Source organism: Mastigoproctus giganteus, chromosome 12, assembly GCF_048544385.1.
Source record: "Mastigoproctus giganteus isolate SK-2022 chromosome 12, ASM4854438v1, whole genome shotgun sequence".
Classification (NCBI taxonomy): Eukaryota; Metazoa; Arthropoda; class Arachnida; order Uropygi; family Thelyphonidae; genus Mastigoproctus; species Mastigoproctus giganteus.
The window spans coordinates 50,786,721-50,810,463 of NC_143586.1; the positions used below are offsets into that span (position 1 = coordinate 50,786,721).

Consider the following 23,743-nt stretch of genomic DNA (forward strand, 5'->3'; position numbering starts at 1 on the left):
ACTCTGTATAAATCGCAAATCCGCCCTGCCATGGAATATTGTTCCCACATCTGGGGTGGTGCCCCCAAAACCTCTCTCAGGCTTCTTGATTCCATTCAGAAGAGGGCAGTTAGGTTAATTAATGATTCATCTCTAACAGAGTCCCTCCACTCGCTTTTTCATAGACGCACTGTTTCTGCTGCATGCCTCTTCTACAGATACTTCCATGGGCACTGTTCTTCTGAATTGGCTTCTATAATTCCTGCTCTCTCTTTCAAAACAGTCCGAACACGTGCTGCCACCAGCCAACATCCATTTACTGTCCAACTTCAAACCCACAGAACCAACTTTTCATCTTCCTCATTTATTCATTCAACTGCCGTTTTCTGGAACAACCTTCCTTCATACGTATTTCCTGAAAACTACAATCTACAGAAGTTCAAGTCCAATATCAACAAATATCTTCTTTCGTCTTCTCAACCTCCAACCCAAGCACGGTACTAAGTACTATAGGTTCTAATACCTCTCGTGTTTGGGGTTCTCATAAAAAAAAAAAAAAAAAAAAAAAAAAAAAGGAAAGGGATGAATCAGATTGGTCCACTGGATATTGATGGTTCAACTGTTGATGATCCTGCTCAGGTGGCTAACAAACTAAAAGAGTATTTAATAAGAGTATACATTCACACATGAAGAGTTATTCAGGAAGGGGAATGCCAGAGTTGAAGTAAATCCTGGCAGTGAGCTAGATTATTTTGTAATAACTGAGAGGAAAGTGGAGGAGAAATTATTGAGAATAAACATAAAAAAGGCACCTGGGGTGGATGGGATCTATCCAGTTATATTAAAGGAGGCAGCAAAGGAAGTAAGCAAACTCTTAGCCATAATTATGAGAGCTTCTTTGGACTCGGGGGAGGTACCCATAGAATGGAGATGTGCAAATGTGACACCAATTCACAAAGGAGGATCAAAGGCTGACACAAGTAAGTATAAACCTGTGAGTTCTGTTCCAGGGAAATAAATGGAGGCACTGGTTAAAGAAGCATTGCAGCATCATCTAGACAAGACTTCAGTTATATAGCTCAGACACAGCATCGGTTTGTTGTTGTTGTTGTTGTTTGGTTTTTAGGAGCATTAGCAACTAAGGCTATATTGCTCCAGGGATATGCGGTGGTCATTCCCTGACCTTTCCACATCATGGTTTTGTTAAGGGAAAGTCTTGCCTGACCAATTTGATTGGATACTATGAAGCAGTCACAAAAGAACTCGATGCAGGGAATAACTTTGATATTATATATTTGGATCTTAGAAAGGCTTTTGATACTGTTGCACATGGAAGACTGCTGCACAAATTGGAGAAGTGTGGCATTGGAGGCAAATTGCTGCTATGGATAAAGGGATGGTTGAGGGGAAGAAGACAAAGTGGTAATCGGTGGACACTGCTCATCATGGACTAATGTTCGGAGTCCCTCAGGGTTCAGTGTTGGGTCCACTGTTGTTTTCTGTATTTCTAAATGATATTGATGATGGTATATCAAGCTTAATGTCCAAGTTTGCAGACGATACGAAGGTTGGCAGGGTTGTTAAGGACACTACTGACACTATGCTGCTGCTGCAACAGGATCTGGAAAGGTTGAGCAGATGGGCTGAGAGGTGGCAAATGAAGTTTAACATTGACAAATGTAAAGTACTACATATGGGAAACAGTAACCCCAGAGTAACGTATCAACTCTGTGGTACTACGCTGACAGTGGTAGAGAATGAAAAGGACCTGGGGGTAATTGTGCAGTCAGATATGAAGTTTTCTGACAGTGCAGATGGGCTGCAAGAGTAGCTCATGGTGTCTTGTCAATGATATACAGGAATTTTTTTAGCAGGGATAAGCAGGTGATTATCCCCTTGTGTAAGGCAATGGTCAGGTCACACCTTGAGTACTGTATACAGGTCTGGAGGCCTCATTTCAAGAAGGATGTAGAGCTGTTGGAACGAGTACAGAGAAGGGCAACAAGATTAGTGAATGGAACAAAGGGTTGCCCTTACGAAGAAAGGCTTAATTTTTGCAAATTACAGTGTCTGGAGACTAGCACTGGTGAGGTGATCTTGATAGAGGTGTAAAGCCTTGAATGGTTTGAGCATGCTCAGTGCTGATGGAATTCTTCCTCTTGCTCAGAATAATCACCTGAGAGCGCATAAATTCAAATTGAGGAAAGACAGATGTAGGATAGACGTGCGGAAATTTGCCTTTAGCCAGCGGGTAGTTGGTTGGTGGAACAGATTTCCATCCCTTGTTGTGGAAGTTGATAGTCTAAATAAATTTAAGGCCCAGCTGGACAGGTATTTCGAACGGTGAAATGGGAGTGGGTTTTTTTTTTTTTTTTTGGCTGATGTTGCATAAGCTTGCATCATATGCCTCTACTAATGCTAATTTAAATAAGGTTTATACAAATTATTAGAAGGGATAGACAAATGAAGTGCATAGTCCCCCCCCCCAAGCTGACACTAAATATGTTTTCTTTCTTGCAAACTTGCTTGTAGTTTTTATTATAGTCATCAATGATAGTAATAAAAAATACCTTTTTGCACCTTTACTATCATGATACATTGTTTTTATCACACCCAGCAATGATATCCACAAAATTGCATGTGTTAGTTTCCTCCCCTTCACCAAACTTCAAGATAATAAGGTTCTTATATTTATTTTTTACCTATCGTATTTTTATTTACAAATATTATGCCGTGCAAGTATATAGTTTACAAGGTAAAGTTTAGTTATTGATTTTATCATAATTTCCTTTCTAAAACTACAGTGATGCTCTATCTCTATATATTTTGCTAGACTGTGCGTCACCTGCAAAACCTAGCTCTTCACCTTTGCTTAATCACCACATACCTGTGATGGGAATAATAAGTCCTACGTCTTCTGGTTTAACTCCAACTGAACCAGAAAAGATGCTCATTATGCTACAAGAACAAGCAGAAGAGGCTCGAGATCTTATCAGTCCCTTAGAACAGTGGGATTTGCAAGGAGGAAGTGGTGGTCCCTCAGGTTCATGGTCATCTTGGGGGAATGCTTCAACTCCCATCTTTTTTAGGTACCTCAGTGATTTTATATTTATAGCTGGAGTTTTATTTATTTTTTTTTTTAATTTTATTTATTTGCATAATGAATACAGGATGATTCAAAAATGGATGTCAGTATTTTGTAAAGCACTGTTATCAAGTTATACTATCTCCAACTCTCAAAACATTTTCATTCAGGTATATGGAACCAGTAAACACAGCATAAAGATAAGTAAATAAGCAAAATAAAGTGTTGAAGATCTTGAATTTATACAAGATAATACAATATCTACATTAATTCATAGCATCCCATTTTGAATGCAATGCTATTCACAGAAGTTCAAAGTGAGAAATCTATAAGCATACATCACCCCATCGTTAGAGAAACTGTGGTCCTGGTTAGATTGGAGGGGAATTGTCCAGGTGACTGAGAGACAACCATAAAACTGTGCAATTATCATGAATATTCAACAGATCTGAACTTTTGCTAGTTACTATGAGCATTGTCAATGCTATATTTAGAACTGCATGCCAGAGCTAAACAAAATAGTAAGCTGAACCTACATTTTTTTAATTTAAAATATAACTTTGTTCACTAGAATCTCCTATTTTACTTTTGTAGTGAACAAACATAAGTGTCATGGAAGATGCTTTAAAAAGTCTTTCATAATATAGAATACGATGTAGTATAAATAAAGATTATAATCCCCTTGTTTATCAAAGCTTCAACTCGCTGTGTAATTAGAAGACAATTTTTTTGTAATTGTCTTCTAATTACACTTTATCATATAAAAGTTAACATCATTGCTTGACGAGGCTATATAAATGGCTAATACAACAGTGTAAGGTCTACTTTCTGCTCCTGACAAAATTCCAGCTCAGTTTTCTGTCTCCTGTTCGCTCAAATCCATCATACATGGTATTCACAACAATTTGTTTCATGCAACGTGCACCAAATGAGACTTGGGTTCAATCCCATTGTTTTTGCAGTCTGAATTGTGCTAATGGAAGCATTGGAAGGACTCAGCTTAGAAAACTTCATTCACTCACTGAGGTATTGGTGAATGGTGATAAATGCATAATTTGGAACATTGCTGTTGCAGAATTTGATACTGATATACATGTGCTGCAGCTGTTGAATTTTCTTAGAATTTACCATATGATGTGTCCTGATATACTTGGCTGATGTCATTTTGTACTCCATCGTTTTCTAAATAGTTTAGTGTCTGGGTACCTGAATGGTCTCTTATGATGGTTTTATATTCTGTTTGAATGTTAATGCAGTTGATGCATGTCATGTTAACATGCTGATTGTTACTCAGTAATGCCACACCACATTGATTCTCTCTCTCTCTCTCTCTCTCTCTCTCTCTCTCTCTCTCTCTCTCTCTCTCTCTCTCTCCCCCTCCATCTCTGATAGCAGATACATAGTTTAAAAGAAATTTTTCAAAATTGCTATTTCTAGCAAAGAATTCAGCCAATGTTTTGGTTGGGAAAAATCAGCATGTTTAAGAAAAATAAGTAGTTTATACAAATGCCTCTGATAACAGAAATAACATCACAATCATTTTAGGTTAACTGAGTAATGGTACTTTAAATCCAAAAGTACCTATACACTTTTTTTTTTGTGTATGTGGGGAATATCCTTGTGAGATATTGACCTCTGTTCTTGAATCACTCTGTCCAAATACAGTAAAACTCAGTTATTCAGACTAATGGGGAAATTCAGACTAATGGGGATTGGAGCCTGTCCTTGACTTAGTGTAATATTTTGGCTGTACAAGTCTCTGCTCCTCTCCCAGGTTTATCATTTGCAGGTTCCTTGTGATGATCTCGTCTTCCAGTTGTTTTGCCTTAATGGCTTTATCCACGTTGAAGATTAGGCTCAATGGGCCACGCCTTTTCGGAGACTCAGCCATGAGTCCCATCATAGCAATTTTGGTGTTTGTCATAATGTTATCTATGCCTTGTCTGGTTTCGGTCTTTATTAGGACTGCCATGTTCCTTGTTTTTCTTATGCTCTTTATTCTTATCCTTTTCAGGGAGTTAGTTTAGAGTCATCCATATCTTCAATCTAGTCAGCAGTCCATGTGGCTCTGGTCTGTTTTTAAGATTTCTGTCTCTTATTGTCATTCTTCTGTTGAGTCCATTATTTCTGGATTAATGGAAAGAGTTTGGATTATTGGATTTAATTTATGCTGTTCTTGTAGACGTTGGAAATGCCACTGTTTGACATACACCAGAAGTCCGTGGGTCTGATAATTCCGGAGTAATCCCTCTGCAAAGTTTTGGGCTATTTCCAATGCCCAGGTGAAGGAGTTGTCCCAGAGACCCAGGACTAATTTTTGTGGGGGGTTTTCTGGGTGCTAAGAACAATGGCAGCAGTTCGAACAACTTGGACTGTCGAGGAAAAAAGTTAGTCCTTAGCCACGCTAGGTCTGTGGTCAGAGTGGGGGAGGGAAACACAAATTCCTTTATGAAATATTATAACTCTTACATGAGTACTCAAGTCACGCCAGGAATAAGCTGGCTCTCTTCAGTATTGCAGCTACAGCCAATCACAACAGGGCCATATGGTCACGTGACCCAACAGCAAGGCCTTTGTTCTCAGCACCTGAAGAGGAAGCAATGGCTGCCTCCATGTGGCATAATTACACTACTTGAATTGTCAATCAGCCATAAATCAAAAATGGAAAATGCAATAATCATAAAAATGTTTTTTAATCAGAATAATCTACTAATGTTCTAGGCAAGTTTTAAACTAGTAGGAATAATTACAAGCAACCTAATTCAATCCCAAAAATTTCAATGTAAACCAATGGCTGAACTTATATGGCATTGCGATAGTGCAAACCGCTAGATCGAAGGGCGTGATACAGGGATTTGAAAATGTCCATATCTATTGAACACCTTAGAAGTTGGTGCCTCCGTAGCCAGGTGGGAAGGAGCAGCAGTGTGTAGCACACGCTTCTTGATTAGACCGGGGTTCGAGCCCGTCACCACTAAATACGGAGGATGCGGAAAGGTCAAGGGAATGACCACTGCATATTCCCCGAGCAATATGGCCTTAGTTGCTAATGCTCCTAAAAACCAAATAACAACAACAACAACCTTAGAAGTTTGGCATAAAATAAGTGTCTGTGGACTCACCGTCACCTCAGAGATCTTGAGGAACAATTTGAACTGTTAAAAACCGCAAAACTTCACAGAGCACTAAATTCATGTGGCATTCCAGCACCACCATTTTATGCATGGGTACTGCACATACATTTCTACTACTCAGGTAGTATGAATGCATCATTTAATTCTATCTCATATTGTGACTCAACGCAGTGGCTGAGGTATTGCACTAGTTTGAATAAGTAATGCTTCATCAGTGGAGAAGACTAATGTTACTTATTCTCAGCGGATACTACCACCCAGATGGCACAGTTTCGAAGCTTGCTGGCTTACTCATTGGTGCGGTGGGCAGTACCTCATTGTTGCAATTGTGACAACCCAGTTATGAAGTATAACTCAACTAACTTCACTAGTAGTAGTAGTAGTAGTGGCGTGTGATGCAAGAAAGCAAGTGTATGAGCTTATGCAGTATCAACCAAAAAAAAAAAAGAAAATCACACCATTCCCTCCAAATGCCTGTCCAGTTCCTCCTTAAATTTATTCAACCTATCAACTTCCACAACGACAGATGGAAGTTTGTTCCAGCAATTAACCACCCGCTGGCTAAAGGCAAATTTAGGCACATCTATTCTACATTGCAACAATTGCAATGCAATTGCAACAAAAGGGTACATGCCCACCCACCAATGAGTGTAAGCCAACAAGCTTCAAAACGGTGCTTTCTGGGTGGTGGTACCCGACGAGAATAAGTAACGTTAGTCTTCTCCACTGGTGAAACACTACATATTCAAAGCAGTGCAATACCTCGTCACAATATGAGATATAATTAAACGATGCATTCAATACTACCTGGGTAGTAGAAATTATGTATGTGCAGTACCCATGCATAAACATTCTCCTTCAAAAACTGATTATGTTGCATCTAAACACGTATTTCTATCTTTTTCTGTCATTCTGATATGATGGAACATTTTTTTCTAATTATGTATGTAAAAGCCATTGTTTCACTTATGTGTGAAATTCAAAAATTCACTTTCAGATCATTTGTATTTTCTCCTGATGTTCCAATCAGACTGGATTACAAAGGCAAGAGAGTTGATATGGATCAGGTAAATATTAGGATGAGTAATTAATTAGTTTAATAAACCTATTTAAAATATTAGGTATGATTAATTTACCTTAATCTAATTTTAATTTCTATAGATACATATTTTCTACTGTCAGCAAGTATCTGCTGTCGTCTCTACTGCAACCCATACATCCATGGAAGTATCTATGGATGCTAATTCACAAGAATGTAATTCCACAAAATGTATGGTTCAAACTGCAAACGCACTGAGCTAACCTTTTCTCCTCTGTATTATTCCTTCTTCTGTTGTCTAGAGCAACCTTCCTTCATGTGTAGGAGGGATATCAAAAAAATTTGTACCCTCCCTAGATATAATAGCCCCAGAAAGGTGAAACTTCGCAGGAACTTTAATCCTTTTCTAAGTCCATGTCCATGTATAGTAACAAATTTCTCCATTCTATGGATAAGTTGTTTAATGCCTTGATCATAGAAGTCTACACTTAAACCTAAAATCATGATTCTACTTCATCATTGATAACTTCCATAGACGAATCAGAATGGCATCCGTGCAATGGTCTTCTTCATTTCTCGAAACGAGAACTCCGACAGCACTTATGTCAGGAGAAAAATCTGGGTGCTGCAGTAGTTTGAAGCTGCACTGGGCAACAAAACTGGTGGAGGCAATGGCCGTGTGAGCCAGTGCATTGTCTGACAGACGACGGACACCTTTGGTTAACATTCCACGCCTTTTCACTTTCAAAACATCGCATAACTTTTTCAAAAGATTTCTGTAGTGTTCTCCAGTAAGCATGGAACCACGAGGTAGGTAATCTGTCAGGATAATCCCTTTCTGTCCCAGAACATGGACAACATCACCTTCTTTGCAGATGGAGTGATTCTTGCCTTTTTGGGAGGTGGGGAGGAGGTGTGCTTCCACTGCTTTGACATGTCTTTAGTCTCCAGATCATACTGGTACACCCAGCATTTGTCACCAACCGATCAAAAAGGTTCTCAACATCTGCATTACACAAATCCAACAGTTGGTGAGAACATTACATTTGACATTGCTTCTGCAAAGGCGTCAGCAATCTTAGAACTCGTCGTGCAGAAACCTTAGACATGTGCAGATGGTCATGTAAAATGCTGTGGGCAGACCCATAACTAATTCCCACTGCATTTGCAATGAAATTAATTGTTGCATGTCTACCACTTGGCACTAGCTGCTCAACCATAGCAACTGTCTCACTGTCTGTGGATGTTGATGGCTTTCCTTCTCTTGGAATGTCAGACACTTTTACAACCACACTGGAACTCCCATTTCCACTTTTTTATGGTGTCATAGGATGGACAATTCTGCCAATACACAGCTTTCATTCCTTCGTAAATTTCCTCAGTTTTCTTGCCCTGCAATTAATAATCAGTGATAACTGCTCGATACTCCAGTCTGTCAACCATGGTATCCTTCCTCAGATTCTGGGCTCCACCTCTGGAGTATGATCACCTACAGGAATGGAATTTCACAGTTATTGAACATGTAGACTACTTATATTAAAAACGGTTTTATCTAGGTCAGGGTATGAAATTTTTGATACCCTCCTCATATTTTCTGAAAATTATAGTGTACTGAAATTTGGGAAAACAATCTTTCCACATTTGTAAAACTATCAATTCCATAATGATGTGTAAATTCATTTGAATTTAACATGTAAAAGATTCTATTTGAATTTAACATGTAAAAGATTAATTTCATAATTTTCATTAAAAAATTATGAAAAGCTGATCAAGACAGAAATAATTTAAAATACTACTGAAAGCACTATTTGCTCCTAAATATGTTTCATTGTAATACTACTTATTTATTGAAGAAATATGTAATTTATTTTTTCAATAAATTATTATTTATATATTCTTCTGTAAAGGTATTTATTTGAATTTTAGAATATAAAAAATATATATAAATATAATTATGCATAAGCATAATAATTTTTAGTAACAATCCTTGTTATGTATGTATGTATGTATTCATTCATATCATGTAACATGGGTATTTTAATATCACTTTCCAAATCCTTTAAGATCTTTAATCCTCTTTCCCTATAGTGATTCTTATGAGACCCTCTTAAAAACAGAGAAGAATAATGTGTTAATTTGCATAGTGCAATCTTATTTTGCTCTTTAAATAAAGAAAAGTTAGCATAATAAAAATAAAGGGAAAAAAACACCTTTATTCTAATTAAATTAACTTAACTAACTCCACTGCCCACAAGGCACCTCCGTAGCCAGGTGGGAAGGAGCAGCAATGCGTAGCAGACGCTTCTTGATTAGACTGGGGTTCGAGCCCATCGCCACCAAATACGTAGGATGCGGAAAGGTCAGGGAATGACCACCGCATATCCCGAAGCAATATGGCCTTAGTTGCTAATGCTCCTAAAAACCAAATAACAAACAAACAAACTGCCCACAAACCTTTTCTTATTGCTTAGTGGTCAGTGGTAACATTGCAGAAAATGCTGGGACCAGAAACGTAGAGGGAAAATTCTTTAGTCTCAGGACCTAAAAGGGCAAATACTAACAATCTGCTGACTGGGCTAGCCAGGTGGGTAAAATGCCTGCCTGGCAACCCAAAGGAAGCAGGTTCGAATCCCGTCTCGGGCTTGGATCAGAGTAAAATGCAAAAACTTTGGGAGGTGCATTATGGCTATCTAGCAAACTGCATGATGACTACACCCAGTCCCCTATAAAGCACTAACAGCTGGATACAGTTAAACTGTGTCTTATCTCTTTCTTATACAGCAGACCCCCGCTATTCGCGGGGGTTACGTTCCTGAGAAATGTCACGAATACTGAGTTATGGCTCCCATAGTAATAAAGGGGTTCCGTTCCAAAGTATGAAATATATAAGAAAAACTAGTCTAAAATTTTGTCTATGTATGTATTATATGTACCTTCGTAATATGACTACGTACATAGACAGTATATAGTGAAATGCAAGCATATGGCATCAAAATGAAAATAAGAAACAATTTAATATTAAATGTAATATTTATTAGAAATTTCAAACAAATCTTTCAAACTAGCGCCTTTGCTAGCTAAAAAACTTATCCCGCCACTACTATCACCAGTTTCGCTAAAGTGTTGATAAAGGAGTTTTGCCTTTTCACGGATGATGAGTGAACTTAACGGAATTTTATTTTGAGTTCGGTCTTCTATCCACAGATTTAAAGCCTTTTCCATCTTTTCTAATTTAACATCACGAGTTACAGAGCAAATTTTTGAAGCAATTAGCACGTTTTCACGGACACTACGGAGGATTTTTTCTTCCGATTTTTTGATTGATCGTACCGTTGACTCATTGATTTTATAATGTTTTGCCACTGAGGAGACACTTTCACCATTAGAAATTTTATCTAATAACTCAATTTTTTTCGCTAATGTCATCACCTTCTTTGATATTTTCACATTTCTCTAGTTATTCGTAGCCATATTTTTGTAGGGGTTAGAAAGAACTTGTCCACAATAAAGTCACTTTCTTTCGTTAACACACTCAAAAAAGTCTGTTTTACACTGCAAAATGGTAGATTTATCATTTTTGTAAGCATATCAATTTATAAATTTATTCAATTTATAAGCATATAAATTAAAAGCAAACGACGAAACCTTCCGTGACAAGCGCATAACATATACTGAACAAGGATTAGCGAGAAACATCCACACTCGCGATTTTGTCACCCCTCTCTCCCCACCCACAGCGCTGTTTTGACCGGGAAAGATAATTTTAGCCACGCCCATGTTTTTTTATGACGGAAAATGTTCACGGCGTTTTAAAATTCACATTTTTTTAAGTTTCATTTTATATTAAATCGGCGATCGCGAATAGCGGGGGTTTACTGTATTATATTCTATTAGCAGTCAACCATTGAGGTCACTCACTATCTTCCTTATACCAAAAATTCGGGAAAAGTGTTGCCAGATCTCACAAAATGGTAAAACAGCATAAATGAGATACCTACTTATGTAAATGATAAACCATCATCACAATGAGAAGTGAGCTCTACAAGGAATACCCACATAGATCTCTTGTCTTGATACACCTAGTACCTCAGACAGTATAATCATGGAATAAGACTTGTGTAAATGCATTAGGTAAGGAAATAAAACTCATGTACAAGGGATAACAAAGAAAATGAATTCTCATTTTTATCAATAAATGAGATGAAATATTTGGCCCTAGTGAGAATGTAGTCCTCACCTTTAACTTGCATAATCTGCCAAGAACAGTAAAGGCTAGTTACCTGAATTGCAAAGTCAGACCTTTGATAATGCCCAAAATATGGGCATTCAAAAGAGTCTATGAAGAGAATAGCCATCTTTGCAGTTCCAAAGCATGTACACATACTGAATGTACCACTCAAACACCAAAATGACCAAGCTTGGCAGTTTGGATATTTTGATCAGTTTTTCCAAGGAATGCAGTCAGTCATACAAATTGATAAGTTACCTTATCAAGTAGTAAAAAATTAATACCCATACTCAGTGCAAGCAGTGAACATACCATTATTATTTCCTCTCGATGCAGGACATACCTCACAAACAAAGCCTAAATCTAAGGAAACTAAAGCAAGGAATGCAACACATACAGACACAAGACATGGACAGTAGAAAAGCAGTGTTGCATATTGGTATACATTAAGTGGTGTCCTATACAGGGTGTTTCAAAAGTGATGGTCAATAATTTAAAGGTTAACTATACAGACTACAATATGCAAAAAAAAAGCGTAGTAAACATGGGTCCTTAAGTGAATCACTTTCGAGATATTACACATTTCTAGTTGGGATCCACTACTGACAAGGTGAACTATACAGAGTTGGGATCCACCAACTTGTTTGTTTAGGTTAAGTTATGCTCATTCTCTCCCTTTCCCCACACTCAGTGCTCTGAGACGTAGCAGCATACTAGTACATGTCAAAGGATAGTCAACGTGGAAAGAGGTTACAGCAATGAAGAGTATGCGGTCATGCACTTCATGTATGGTAAAGCGAACGGCAGTCCACTCGAGGCTGCATGTTTGTACCAAGACGCATTGCCCCACCAAAGGCAGCTCAACAGGCACACATTCATCAGGGTATGTCAATGCCTTAGAGAACATGGGTGTTTCACACATAGAGTACGAGCAGGTAGGCCCAGAAGCAACCTGATGTTGAGGAAAAGGTGTTAGAAAGAACATCTTGTAACATGTAGCATCTATAAAATCCTGTGGCATTAAAATTAAAAATGTATTATCTTACATTTAATAGAACCACCCTTAGCAAAGGATTCACAGCTTTTTGGTAAACTAGTGCTCCCATAGTCAGTGGCAGATCTTAACAGAAAATGTGCATTATCTCAAACGGTTCATTTGTGGCCAGATGTTCATCCCAAAGGTGAAAAGTACAAATTTATTTTAGTTTGTACTTTTCATCTTTAAATTATTAACCATCATTTTTGAAACACCCTGTATATTCTTAATGCTAAAAACGTAGAGTATCATTACCACATGTCAATAAATGTTTTTTACTCAGTATTAATTCACATAATAAAATGCAAATATCTTCATTATATAAATGAAGAGAAAATAAATGGGGGGGGAGAAGTTTATCTCTTCTTCATTAAGAGCTCACTAATTTTTGTTTTTATCTGTATTTCTTTATCATTTATTTTTACAGGGTGCTTTGGCTGGTATTCTAATGGGCCTGGCTCAACTAAGTTGTTCAGAATTAACTCTTAAACGATTGTGTTATCGACATGGGTAGGTTAAAAACCATCCTTTATTCTTTTTTTTTTTTTTTTAATCTATTAAACTTCCCTTTCTATACAAAAAAAAAAAAATTATTTTTCTTTAATGTTTATTTCTTTGTAAAATAAAACAAGTATGTACTGAGTGTACATCATGAAATGCATTGAATATTTGGAATGAATAAATATTATTTCAATAAGAATACAATAAACTCTTTTTTTTTCATATTGCAGTGAAACATTGATTATTGTGCTTTTATTATTTGTGTGGGCTTCCTTTATTTTCTTTTTATTATGTTTGTTTATTTTTTTTACCTTAATAGTATGATTATTTTTCTTAGAACTTATTGAATAGTCTAATATTAACATCAGCAGAAATTTCTGTAGAGAAGTCTTAAATTTCATTTATTACTTTGTAGGGCCAGTCAAATCATTTTTATTACTTATTTCTGATTTTTGATATAAACTAAACAATAAGGCTAATTAAAAAAAAAAAAAAAAAAACAGGCAAAAAAAAAAAAAAATTGTTCCAATTCCAGGCTCCCCCCCCCCCCCCCCCAATTCTTAGTATTACAGTAAGCGCCAGTTATAGTGATCACGTTTATTACCAATAAATGATACATTTAATAGAACCAGGTGAATTACCTGAAGATCGGCATTTAAGGAATTGGTAGCAGATTTTCGAGAAGTTGAAGTTGATTGAACAGGCAAGGTTTCTCAAAATGGAAAGTGGAATGCAATGTTCTATCATCGGCAAAACTATGGATAGGATTTCCAGTCAATGGAAGAAGGTCATTAATATACAAGAGGAAAAGAGTGGGGGAAAGAACTGAACCTTGGGGGACACCGGCATTAGTGGAGAAGTTAGAAGACAGAGCCATCTACCATCACCCTCAGTGAGTGATCAGAGAGAAAACTGGATAACCAATTACAAAAAACAGTTGGCAAATCATAAGATGGAAGCTTATTTAGAAGATCTTTATGCCAAAAACAATCGAAAGCCTTTAAGATGTCAAAAGCAACTGCATATGTTTCAGCCAACTTTTCCATTGAATTTATTCATAAATGGGTAACATAAGCCAGAATATCACCAGTGGATCGCCACTGATGGAATCCATACTGGTGATCATTGATCAGGTGGAAGGTTTCTAGGTAGTTTAAGAGTTGGTGGGTAATTGCAATGGGGCGATAATTGGATGGGAGGGATTTTTCGCCCTTTTTAGGAACTGACTGGACATGAGCAAATTTCCAAGCAGAAGGAAAAACTCCTTTGGAATAAGAAAGTGAAAAAAGGCGGCAAAGAACAGGAGTAAGTTCAGGAGCACAGGTTTGTCGAACAAGAAGAGGAATACCATCGGGACCTGGAGATTTCTTAGCATCAAGATTCATCAAAATCCTTCTGATAGCCTTTTGACGGAAGACCAAAGGAGGCATTGAATTGAGTGTGTTGGGAATGGTGGGAGGTGTTTTACCAAGATCATTAATACATGAGTTGGAAGAAAAATGGGATGCTAGCAGATCAGCTTTATCCTCGGCTGAAGTGACAACAGAACAATCTAGTTTTGACAGAGGTGGGAGCAGAGATGGGTAAAAGTTGCGGCCAATAGCTTTGGCAAGAGACCAGAATGCTTGGCTACCATTAGGGCAAGAAGCAAGTTTTCTGAGGTAGAGATTTTAAGCCAGAGAAGATCGAAAAGAGGAGATTCCAAATTACCAAGTCTCTGACAGGAAATATTGGAACGGACATATGCACAAGTACCACCTTTGAGGCGAAGGGAATCATACTGCGAATAATTTGGGCAACTGAAATGAGCAGTAGTTGAATCAACTGATAACTGAGATTCCGTCAGAAAAAGGACATGGGGTTTGGCAGACTGCAAGTGAAAATGGACATCATTGAGATTATAACTGAGATCATGTATATTTGTGAAATGAACTAGGAAGTGTTTGTGAGGTTTAGATCTTTTTGCAGATAAGCTTACTCTATTTGTTTGACAATTCATGATGTATTCAATAGTAAGAAAAAGTGGGGTGGAAAGTGCTGTATGAAGTAATGAAATTTTTGGATATGGCATACACATGGTAAGAATATACCCAGATCCTTGACATAATGTGGCCTTGACAATTCCCCCCCCCCCACAGACACACTACTCAGACTCCCTCCAGTCACAATCTGGCAGAGTAGAGGTAGCAAGATTATACACTAACTCATCTGGAAGCCTCCTAAAGAGTTACCAATAAGTTTGGTCCAGTGTACTAACTAGCAACCGGCTTGAGAATACTGTTTTAGAGCTGTACCCTCGAAATGTAAGGAAGATCTTTATGCCATGGATCTCACCATGATGGAAGAGATGGGGAAGGGTTGACCGGAACTTAGCTCTGGAGACTAAACATGGGTTCCACCACTTCAAGCCTCCAATAAGCAAAGTGGTGGTATTGCACCGGTTGATGAGCGTCATCTACCACCTAGTATTGCCTGGTAACACAGGGGGGCAGCATTCGTCCATGTGGTGTGGGCACCACACCTCTACCCCTGCTTACGTTGGTTCACACCTGGGTGGTCACCCACAGTGTGCTTGTGCCAGGAGGTTATACCCAGGATTACTAACAGTCCTAGCCTTGTCAAGGTGCAATCAGAGAGGATTTGGCTATCACAGACCGTCCAGACTTCACTGAAATTGGGTCTACTTGAAATTGAGTGTCACCCGAATATCAGTTCCATCAGCGTTTTAGACTCCCAGGTAGCAACTACAGCTTGTCTGGCATATCTTAGAGAATGTCTGTGACAATCTCAAGGACCATGTTGCATGTTAAAATAACTGTAATCATGTCCTTGATCTTCTTTACTGTATACAGAGGGATTTTTAAAAATCGTGCAATGGTCTGGGGTAGCCCTGTAGTACAACCATTTTTTCATCTATATTAAAAATGTCTTCAGGATTATAAGTGCTTAGCACAGACTGCCAACAGGTTTTCAACCAAGTGTCAGCTGCAGAACCACCGGAATCCTGTTTTTCTCTGAACTTTTTTGTAAACAATATCAGGCTTCTCCTTCCATCTTGTCAGCCATCCGTCCTCTGCCTTAAACTCTGTGTAGTTTTTCAGCAAAATCATTAGCTTTTTGAAGATTGATTGATTGGTGCAGTAAACGAGATGGCCTCTTTGAGCTAAACAAACAGCACTTCATCTGCTGTTTGGCCTTTCCCTTCATGCTTCCTTTTTCTGGTTTCACTAATCTCATTAGTGTTTAATATGCGATGTGATTTTAATAATTTTGATAAAGATGACTGAGGCACTCCAAATTTTACTGCTGCTTCCCATTGAGACATATTGCCTACGTTTAATTTATCGCACATTTCTATAATTCGCAACTTATCTCTTACACCCAAATTCACTCTTTCTGTTGCCTGACTTTTTTTTTTTTTTTTGTGTAATAAAATTTAAAACACAATAAAAAAGATGAGCATCAATCAACAACAAAGCACATGGCACACAAATTGGAACCAACGTGACACATGCAAGTGAGACAATTTAGATATTGATATGAAGAGCTGATTTCATAATAATGTGAAAACAGACTTTCAGCTATTGTATTATCACAAATGCAATAAGATCTAATTTACAACCCATTTATTGCACTAACAGAATTTCATTAACAGAAGAGTCCAATAAACCAAAAACTGCAAACTGTTTTTATTGTTTTATGGTTGTGACCTCCAGAATGTGCTTTAGAAAAATATCAGAGGTGTTCACAATTGATTGTTATAACTGAAGATGCGATTCTAATAAATGATGCAAGTGCAGTGCATTTTATTGATTTGAATCAGTTCCTCGAAATTTGATTTTTATAAAGCGACTTAATCTAATAACCAGTGATTTTTATAATCAGCACTTACTGTACTTATTTTAGTCCCTAGCATGACATGGTAGAATTCTTCCACCAACACTTAACAGTGACAGTTGGAAACAATGAATTAGGTTCCACTCATTTCAGTATGAGTATTACGGCAGGTTTTCAAAAATTCTTTTTACAAACTTTCAGTTAACTCTGAAAGAAATCAACCCTGATTTTCACCCTAATTTAGAGATGTTGTGATAACATGAAATTTAAATCACTTACAAAAGAAAAAGAAAAAAGTCATCTGAAAAGAATTTTTGGTTGTAAAGAAAACTGCTTCAGATTTGCTCACATTTCATGGGAGGTAACACTTTATTTATAGTAGCTTTTCTTCCCCCCCCCCCTTTTTTTTGGAAAATGCTGTTTGTTAATATAAATCTCCCAAACACAGATCTTCTAATTAATATAAAATTCCTCCATTGCAACTACACTGCCCAAAAAAGAAATTCTGCCTTTTTGCATAAGAGTCCATCATGCAACAAAGTTCTTAAAATCGGGCACTCTTGGGATTGAGCGGTGCCAGATTTTAGAGAAGTAGGTATTAGTGATTTAGCAGTTTTCGAGAAGTACATTCAAAGAAGCATTCAGCTAACAACTGAATTTATTTACATCTGTTAACATTTATAGTGACTAAAAGGCAATGCTAGTAGTTAAAAATGTAAATAACAGTTCAGTTTAGTAAATGTTTTTGTGCACTGTAGTGTCATTTTTAATTGCATGCCTATAGTAGAAAATATCAACAGATGTGTGCTTCACAAAAAGAAAAATGCTTCGTTAGCGGATCAAAAAAAAAGAATAAACTGTTTATTTCAAGGAACATTCATAATGTGTCAATAAACATAAGTTAATGAAACATACATTTTCCCAGCTGAAACAGAAAAAACACTTGCATTGAGTATGTTCTATATGTCTTTGCTCTCAGCAGTTCCCAAGTGATGTCAAGCACGGGGTCATCACGGAACAAGTGAATATGGGCTTTGTAAGGGTAACTAAGAAAGAACATGTTTGTAAACTTGTATACACAATAATTCCAGGAGCATTGTAAATAAACCTGATAAATTTGAAGTACTGATTAATCAAATGTAGACATTGTGGAGATGCGGAGACATGGTGTCACTCAGACATAAACGATGCTGAATTTAAATATGGGCAATGCAGTATATACAGGCTCCTTAGTTAAGAAGCATATTAAATCTAAGGCAACACATCCAGTGCCATGTTGAGTCAGTTTGGTGTAATATAAGCACTGGGAAAACAAAAGTTATACCAAACAGCTGTACAGAGTGGGCCAGTAAATGAGAATGTATTATAATGGGGAAGTTGCGAGTGGACCAACTCACAAATTCCAGATGTTGACTGGAATTTGTGAGTTGGTCACTCGCATATTAACGAGACTTGTACATTTCTTGAATGACTGTTTTCTACAGGAGCATGTTAGAGAGGCAAACGAGGAAGCAATACTCTTGATCTTGTTATCAGCAGTGATTCTACATGCATTAAAAATCTGTATGTAAAAGACCCACTGGGTGGCAGCAATCACAGTATAATAATGTGGAATTTAATTGAAGACATGATTACTGTCAAGGGTAAAGGGAAAGACTTTTGCTTTAAGGGTGACTACAGTGGTCTTAGACAGTTCTTATATTCCATGCAGTGGGACCAACTGATGATGTTACCAACGGAAAATTCTAAATGGGAAGCATTCAGGGAAGCAATTATAGAAGTTACTGTGCTTTTCATAAGAAAAGCACATTCAACTAAGAAATACCCTTCAAGGTTTAGACCTAAATGGATGTCATATCAACTATTGAGACAAGTGGCACAGAATAAAATGCAATGGATGCATTTAAATTTATCAGGTGATTCAGATATAAATTCAAATTATGGTATACATTTAAACATTACAAATGCAATTGAATTATGGTATATCTTTAAAACCCTTAATCACAGAATGCATATATACCATTAAAAAATACTCCATTGGGAGGATTATAAGTTGGATGAATATTGAAATTACCAGATTACTTGAGCAGAAAAAGACAGAATGGAAAGGTTACAGAGCAATAAAAAGTACAGAAGCACATAACAGCTAAAAATTGATCCTGTAATAGTGCCACAGAAAATGTTTGTTTGGCAAAGGCAGATTATGAGAAATTGCTGGCAAATAGAGCAAAGAGTAGGGATAAGGAATTCTTAGTGAACACTTGGTGGAGTTTAAAAAAAAAGTCAGTAGTGGAAAAAAGGGATTTGAGAGTTATGTTAAGGTCAGACATGAACTTCTCCAAGCATTGTAGACAGGTTGCAAGAAAGGCACATAGTGTCCTATCAATGATTTGCTAGCATTAGCATTAGTAGAGGCATTTGATGCAAGAAAGCAAGCTTATGCAGCATCAGCCAAAAAAAAAAAAGTAACATAAATAAATAAAAATAACCACTTCCACTTCACCCCTCTGTTCGTTCGAAATACCTGTCCAGCTGAGCCTTAAACTTATTTAGGCTATCAACTTCCACGACAAGGGATGGAAGTCTGTTCCACCCACCAACCACCCGCTGGCTAAAGGCAAATTTCCGCACATCTATCCTACATCTGTCTTTCCTCAATTTGAATTTATGCCCTCTCAGGTGATTTTTCTGAGCTAGAGGAAGAATCCCATCAGCATTGAGCATGCTCAAACCATTCAAGGCTTTGTACACCTCTATCAGATCACCCCGCTGGTGCCTAGTTTCCAGACACTGTAATTTGCAAAACTTAAGCCTTTCTTCGTAAGAGAACCCCTTTGTCCCATTCACCAATCTAGTTGCCCTTCTCTGTACTCGTTCCAGCAGCTCTACATCCTTCCTGAAATGAGGCCTCCAGGCCTGTATACAGTACTCTAGGTGTGGCCTGACCATTGCCTTATACAAGGGAATAATCACCTCCTTATCCCTGCTAGAAAAATTCCTATATATCATTGACAATACACCATGACCTACTCTTGCAGCTCGTCTGCACTGCTCAGAGAACTTCATATCTGCCTGCACCACCACCCCCAGGTCCCTTTCATTCTCTACCACTGTCAGTGTAGTACCACAGAGTTGATACGTTGCTCTGGGGTTGCTGTTTCCCATATGTAGTACTTTACATTTGTCAATGTTAAACTTCATTTGCCACCTCGAAGCCCATCTGCTCAACCTTTCCAAATCCTGTTGCAGCAGCATAGTGTCAGTAGTGTCCTTGACAACCCTGCCAACCTTCGTATCGTCTGCAAACTTGGACATTAAGCCTGATATACCATCATCAATATCATTTATAAATACAGAAAACAATAAAGGCCCCAATACTGAACCCTGAGGGACTCCACTAATAACATTAGTCCACGATGAGCAGTGTCCATTGATTACCACTCTCTGTCTTCTCCCCCTCAACCACCCCTTTATCCATAGCAGCAACTTGCCTCCAATGCCACACTGCTCCAATTTGTGCAGCAGTCTTCCATGTGCAACAGTATCAAAAGCCTTTCTAAGATCCAAGTATATAATATCAAAGTTATTCCCTGCATCCAGTTCTTTTGTGACTGCATCATAGTATCCAATCAAATTGGTCAGGCAAGACTTCCCCTTAACAAAACCATGCTGTGTCCTAGCTATAACTGAAGTCTTGTCTAGATGATCCTGCAGTGCTTCTTTCACCAGTGCCTCCATTAATTTTCCGGGAACAGACGTTAAACTCACAGGTCTATAATTACTTGTGTCAGCCTTTGATCCCCCTTTGTGAATTGGGGTCACATTTGCGCATCTCCAGTCAATGGGTACCTCCCCTGAGTCCAAGGAAGCTCTCATAATTATGGCTAAGGGTTTGCTTACCTCCTTTGCTGCCTCCTTTAATATAACTGGATAGATCCCATCCACCCCAGGTGCCTTTCTTGTGTTTATCTTCAACAATTTCTCCTCCACTTTGCTCTCAGTTATTACAAGATTCTCTAGCTTACTGCTAGAGTTGAATACACCTCTGGCATTCCCCTCGCTGAATAACTCCTCATGTGTGAATGTTGATGCAAAATATTCATTTAGTTTGTTAGCTACCCGAGCAGGGTCATCAACAGTTGACCCATCGATCTCAAGTGGACCAATCTGATTCATCCCCTTCCTTCTAGAGTTTACATAAGTAAAGAACTCTTTGCTGTTTTTCTTCGCATCCCTTGCCAAGGATCTCTCGTAATCTGCCTTCGCCTGCCTAACCTCCTTTGTAACTTGGTTACAGATCAACTTGTATCTATCATAGGCGTCCGTGTCACGTGTTAATTTGTATGTATCCCATGCATTTTTCTTCTCTGCCATATGCCTCATTAGTTCATCTGACAACCATTTAGGCCTAAACCTTGAACAATATTTCTTAGTTGGTATGTAAAGCCTAGTAGCTTCCACGATAAGTTCTTTGAATGCTTCCCATTTTGAATTTGCTGTTGGCAATATCATCAGTTGATCCCACTGTATAGAATTTAAATACTGTCTCAGTCCATTGTAGTCGCCTTTACGAAAGCAATACCCCTTCCCTTTACCCCTAATGGTAGTTACCTCTTTGAGTAACTCCCACTTCAGCACACTGTGATCACTGCCACCAAGTGGTTCATTTATCTGCAGATTCTTAATGCATGAAGAATCACTACTGATAATCAAATCAAGAGTATTACTCCCTCTAGTTGCCTCCCGAACATGCTGATGTAGAAAACAATCATCCAATAAATCCACAAAAGCCTTGCTACTGTGTGAGTGACCAGCCCCCAAATTCCAGTCAATATCTGGGAAATTAAAATCCCCCATTATAAGACTCTCTGATTTACTGGCCCACTCTATTTCTCCGAACAGTTTCTTAGTAAAGGTAAGGACATTATATATAGAGATAATCTCTATATATAATCTTTATATATAGAGATTATCTCTATACATAAAGAACATTATATATGTTATATTATATATGATAAGGACATTATATATAGTGTCCTATCGAAAATTTGCTAGTAGAGATAAGGACATATAATCCCATTATACAAGGTGTTAGACCACACTTGGAATATTGAGTTCAAGTATGGAGATCATACCAAAAAAAAGCATCAAGCTTCTTGAAAGGGTCCAAAGATGGGTAATTCACCTGGTGATAGGACAAAAGAGCATCCATATGAGGAAAGACTTCAAATTGTGGGTTACACAGCTTGGAAACTAGGCACCTTAGAGGAGACCTGTTGAGGTGTTTAAGGCTCTGACTGGCAAACATAAAATGAATGAGGATGAAATTTTCACGGTTATGATTCTAGAGCTAGTGGCCATAAATTCAAGTTATGGGGGGGGGGCAGACTGAATTCTAGGAAGTTTTATATTAGCCAGCTAATTATAAGTTACTTAAATGAGTAGACTGACAGTTTAGGGAAATTCAAAAGTTAGCTGAATAGTTAAACTCATAGGTTGTCTATTTCCTTTGCTTTTATTATTTATTAATTATTTATTTTATTATTATTATTATTATTTTACTATTTTTAATTTTTATTTATTTTTTCTTATTTTTCCCCCTTTTGCCTTTTTTTTGGTTGGTGTAGCATGAGACTTAGCTTCGTTGCACCATATGGGTAATACTAAATTAATCCGTAATCAAGTCACAGTAATGAGAGGTCTCTGGCAAAGAAAAGCAACAGAGACTGCTTTGCTTATAATAACAGTAGAAGGAAGGGATTGAATCACATTTGGCAATTTGATGTCAGTGGGTTAGTTGTTGATGACCCTGCTGAGGTTTCTGACAAATTGAATAGGTATTTTGCATCTACATACACACATGAAGAATTCTTTATGGGTGGGGATACCAGAAATTAATTAAGCTCCAATGGGGAGCTAAATGACTGATTACTGAGAGGGAAATGGAAGAGGAATTGTTGAAGCGGAACATAAAAAAAGATATCTGGGGTGGATGGGATCTATCCAGTCATTAAGAGAGGCAGCAAAGGAGGTAAGCCAGCCTTTAGTTATGAGAGCATTCTTGGATTCAGGGGTGGCCTCTGTGGATACTGTATAAGCTACTTGCTTTCTTGCATGATTTGCCACTACTATTATGCATTCTGTCACCAGCTCATGCCACTTATGAAGTTTACTGAATGACTTCAATGAGTCCCTGTTTAAGGTACTTGGTTGCCAATCTCTGCAGTTGACATATTCTAAGTCTTTTTCATACAGGCACTCTTTTGCAGATCTCACCACGCTGAGCACACGTTTTTAGACTTTTCCAAGAAGCTCGATGTCACTTTTTAGATGCGATTGCCATACTTGGACCCAGTTCCAATATTAGATCTTACAGTAGAATCACTGTATCGCTATCTCTACAAGCAAATGTTCGATAAATAATCAATAAGATACCATAGGCCTTCCTCAGCACCTATAAATATATTGCTCAGAGAACTTCATGTCCAAAAGAGAAAAAACTGCAACCTTTTTCTTCTTATAGACGAATGCAATCATTGATGAGTAGAAAATTGCTTTCTTAATATTTCTGAATTGTGAGGGGTGTTTTTTTTTGTAAAATGTGCCACATTTTTAAGAACTCTGGATTTTTAAAGTACTGGATTTTAGATGATGCCCCAACTCTTAAGGCTGTTCTCATTGTGGACTCTGCAATCAGGTATGAATTTGAAAATCTGCAGCACCCACCTTATTCTTCTGACCTGTCACCTTCAGATTTCTTTCCTAAAATGAAGAAACCATTACAGGGCTGCAGATTTCAGATTGATGAGGAGGGAATTAATGAAATGGAAGCCTGGTTTTCTGCTCAGAGGGAGTTCTGTTCAAGAGTTATTTTTTACCATTTATTTAAAGATGGGACCCTGCT

The 23,743-nt window shown here is 37.8% G+C and overlaps 1 protein-coding gene across 1 annotated transcript in view; it reads left to right on the top strand.

The window, feature by feature from the left end:
- Atg2 (Autophagy-related 2) overlaps positions 1 to 23,743 on the top strand; it is a 359,564-nt gene that overhangs the window by 317,274 nt on the left and 18,547 nt on the right. Inside the window, exons 37-39 of the mRNA XM_090386633.1 lie at positions 2,813 to 3,068; positions 7,196 to 7,265; positions 12,929 to 13,011. Of these exons, the coding sequence (XP_090242759.1) occupies positions 2,813 to 3,068; positions 7,196 to 7,265; positions 12,929 to 13,011 (409 nt within the window). The remainder of the gene's footprint in view (positions 1 to 2,812; positions 3,069 to 7,195; positions 7,266 to 12,928; positions 13,012 to 23,743) is intronic.